At 34.8% G+C, this 2,852-nt stretch overlaps 1 protein-coding gene across 1 annotated transcript; it reads right to left on the reverse strand.

Moving 5' to 3' along the window:
• Nucleotides 1-567: 567 nt before the first annotated feature.
• On the reverse strand, nucleotides 568-2,420 carry LOC127114772 (uncharacterized). Its single transcript, XM_051046659.1, has 3 exons — nucleotides 1,854-2,420; nucleotides 1,654-1,770; nucleotides 568-1,167 (listed from the first exon to the last, which is right to left on the reverse strand). The coding sequence occupies exons 1-3, from the start codon at nucleotides 2,418-2,420 to the stop codon at nucleotides 568-570; spliced, it is 1,284 nt and encodes a 427-aa protein (XP_050902616.1).
• Between the last annotated feature and the right edge of the window lie 432 nt (nucleotides 2,421-2,852).

A 2,852-nucleotide genomic window follows, 5' to 3' on the forward strand; every position in this document is an offset into this window, starting at 1 on the left:
ATAATGTTATTCTGACTTGGTCTTGCAACTAGATCCCAAACATCATTCCTCTGGAACTAGTTCAATTCTTCTTGCATATCAATAATCCATCCATCATCTGATAAAGCTTCATCCACAAGACTTCTTGGGTTGAGCAAACACTTATTTGAAGGACTTCTTGGGTTGAGCAAACACTTATTCTGGAACTAGTTCAGTTTTTCTTAAGGGATAATCCTTATTTCCAGTTATTAGATCTTTTATATGATAATCTTTATATTTGAAGGACTTCTTGGGTTGAGCAAACACTTTTGAGCCCTCTTGAGAATCTTATGAACCCTAAACTTCTAGAGGGGCTTCATACATATGGTCAGCTTCTCGTTCAACTACTTCTGAATCTCTAACTTCTGAGATGCTAACTTCTGAAGGTCCAAGCTCTATATGTTCTTCAGAAACCTGAAAATCTGCAACACTTTCAACAGACTCTGGCGTATCATGATTTGGCCTTTTTCCATCAAATTTTACATTTATACACTCTTCAACCATCTTGGTTTTAGAGTTATACACTCTATATGCTTTAGAGCGATCTGACTATCCTAAAAAGATACCCTTTTGAGCCTTAGCATCAAATTTCTTTAGATATACTTTATTGTTCCTAATGTAACAAGTACATCCAAACTGATGAAAGTAAGATATGCTTGGCTTTATTCCTTTAAACAACTCATATGATGTTTTGTTCATAATTGGTCTGATATAGATCCTATTATGAACATAACAAGAAGTATTAACAACTTCTGCCCACAAGTATTTTGGAAGATGATTCTCATGGATCATGGTTCTAGCCATTTCTTGCAATGATTTGTTCTTTCTTTCTACAACTCTATTTTGCTGTGGAGTTCTAGGAGAAGAGAACTTGTGTATAATTCCATGTTTATCACAAAAATTCTTAAAAGGCCTATTTTCAAACTCACCACCATGATGACTTCTGACTTTTAGAATTTTTAGTTTCTTTTCAGATTGAACTTGTGTGCAGAAGATGCTGAATACCTCATATGATTCATCTTTGGATCTGAGGAATTTAACATAAGTCCATCTGTTGTAATTATTAACAATGACCAATCTATACCTCTTCCTATTGATTGAAGCAGTACCAACATGACCAAATAAATTGATGTAAGATATTCTAAGGGTCTAGAGGTTGAAACAACGTTTTTAGATTTGAAAGAGGTTTTGTCAATCTTTCCTACTTGACATGCTCCACATAGAGCATCTGAGTGATAATCAAGATCTGGCAGTCCCTTAACAAGTTTTAGCTTGTTAAGTTTAGAGATCAACCTCTAGTTAGCATGACCTAACCTTTTGTGCCAGACCCATTTTTCATCACTCACTCACATAAGACAAACAACCTTTGGGCCAGTCAATTCAGAAAGATTAATTTTATAAACATTTCCCTTCCTCTTACCCTTGAGCATAATGGATTTTTCAAACTCACTGATAACATAACAGAAGTTCCGACAGGTTATGTACCCATACTCTTATGGGTCCTTTGTTGTTAGTTCCGACAAGTTTTCTTTTATTTTGAGTCTTCTTCTAATAAAAAGGTATATGCTCATTCCAGACTTTTTGCTCGTAAAAGTTTTGTCTGGGATACGTTTTGACATCTGAATCTTTAAGAACCTTCGTTTCATAGGTATTAGATTCCACTTTCTTTAGAACCTTAGACTTGGGATTTTTAGGTTCTGGATTCTTCAAAACCTTTAACTTTTGAATGTTAGGTTCTGATTTCTTCACTACCTTTGATGTTGACATATTAGGTATTAATTTGTTTAGAACCTTTGATTCATTTATCTTGGGTTTTGATTTTTTCAGACTTTTACCTTTTTAGAAGCAGGCACAAAACAAGTTTTCAGCCTTGTTTGAGCATTGCTTGAAAAAGAGGCATATGAGGTTTTCATAAGTTGAGCTTTAACATTAGCACATTTCTCATTGTAACCCATACATTTTCCTTTACTCTTACTTACTAAATATATCATGGAAGCATGTTTTGTCCTTTCAAGACGAGTTATGATCAAGTCTTGAAGAGTTATCTCATGCTCACTCAAGTTTTTATTAGATATTGTATTTACTAGAGTAATGTGATCTTTCTCGAAAGATTCAACTTTATTTTGATAAATTTTCAGTTCTTCTTTCAGAAGATCATATTCCTTTTTCAATGTCTTCGTGATTCTTGCTTTATCTTGACAACGACTCATGGGCTCTTGAATGAAAGAGATAAAATTAGAATGGGATAGATTAGAAAATACCTCATCTTCTCCATCTGAATTTGAATCAAAGGTTGATTCATATTTTGTCTTTGAGGGTGTGATGGCCATTAGAGCCAGATTTGCTTCTCCCTCATCTTTGTCTGATCCATCTTTGTTATCAAGTTCATCCCATGTTGCCATGAGACTCTTCTTGAATTTACTTCTGAAGTTATCCTTTTGGAAGCTTCCTTTCTTTGATCTTCATTTCTGTAGATCAAGGCAATCAACTCTGAAGTGACCAGGCTTCTTACAGTTGAAGCAAATCTTCTAGTCATTAGTTTTGTCTTTAGAACTAGACCCTTTGAAGCCACTGCTTTTACTAGAGAATCTTTTGTTCTTTCTTGTCAGTTGCTGAAACCTCCCGATGCTTAAAGTTACGCTTTAAAAGCTTAGACAACATCCATATTTTGGGGTCATCCATGACATTTTTTAGCAACATTGGGCTTAGTTGGGATGACGTTTCCAAAAATAAATTGTGCCCTCAACTCGGTTCCTATTAATACAGGTGGGATAAAGCTTTATATCATTGGGAACAAGGTCAATCACTTTTGTTCCAGTGGTGGAAGTGACATC

This window comes from Lathyrus oleraceus, chromosome 1 (genome assembly GCF_024323335.1).
Source record: "Lathyrus oleraceus cultivar Zhongwan6 chromosome 1, CAAS_Psat_ZW6_1.0, whole genome shotgun sequence".
Classification (NCBI taxonomy): domain Eukaryota; kingdom Viridiplantae; phylum Streptophyta; class Magnoliopsida; order Fabales; family Fabaceae; genus Lathyrus; species Lathyrus oleraceus.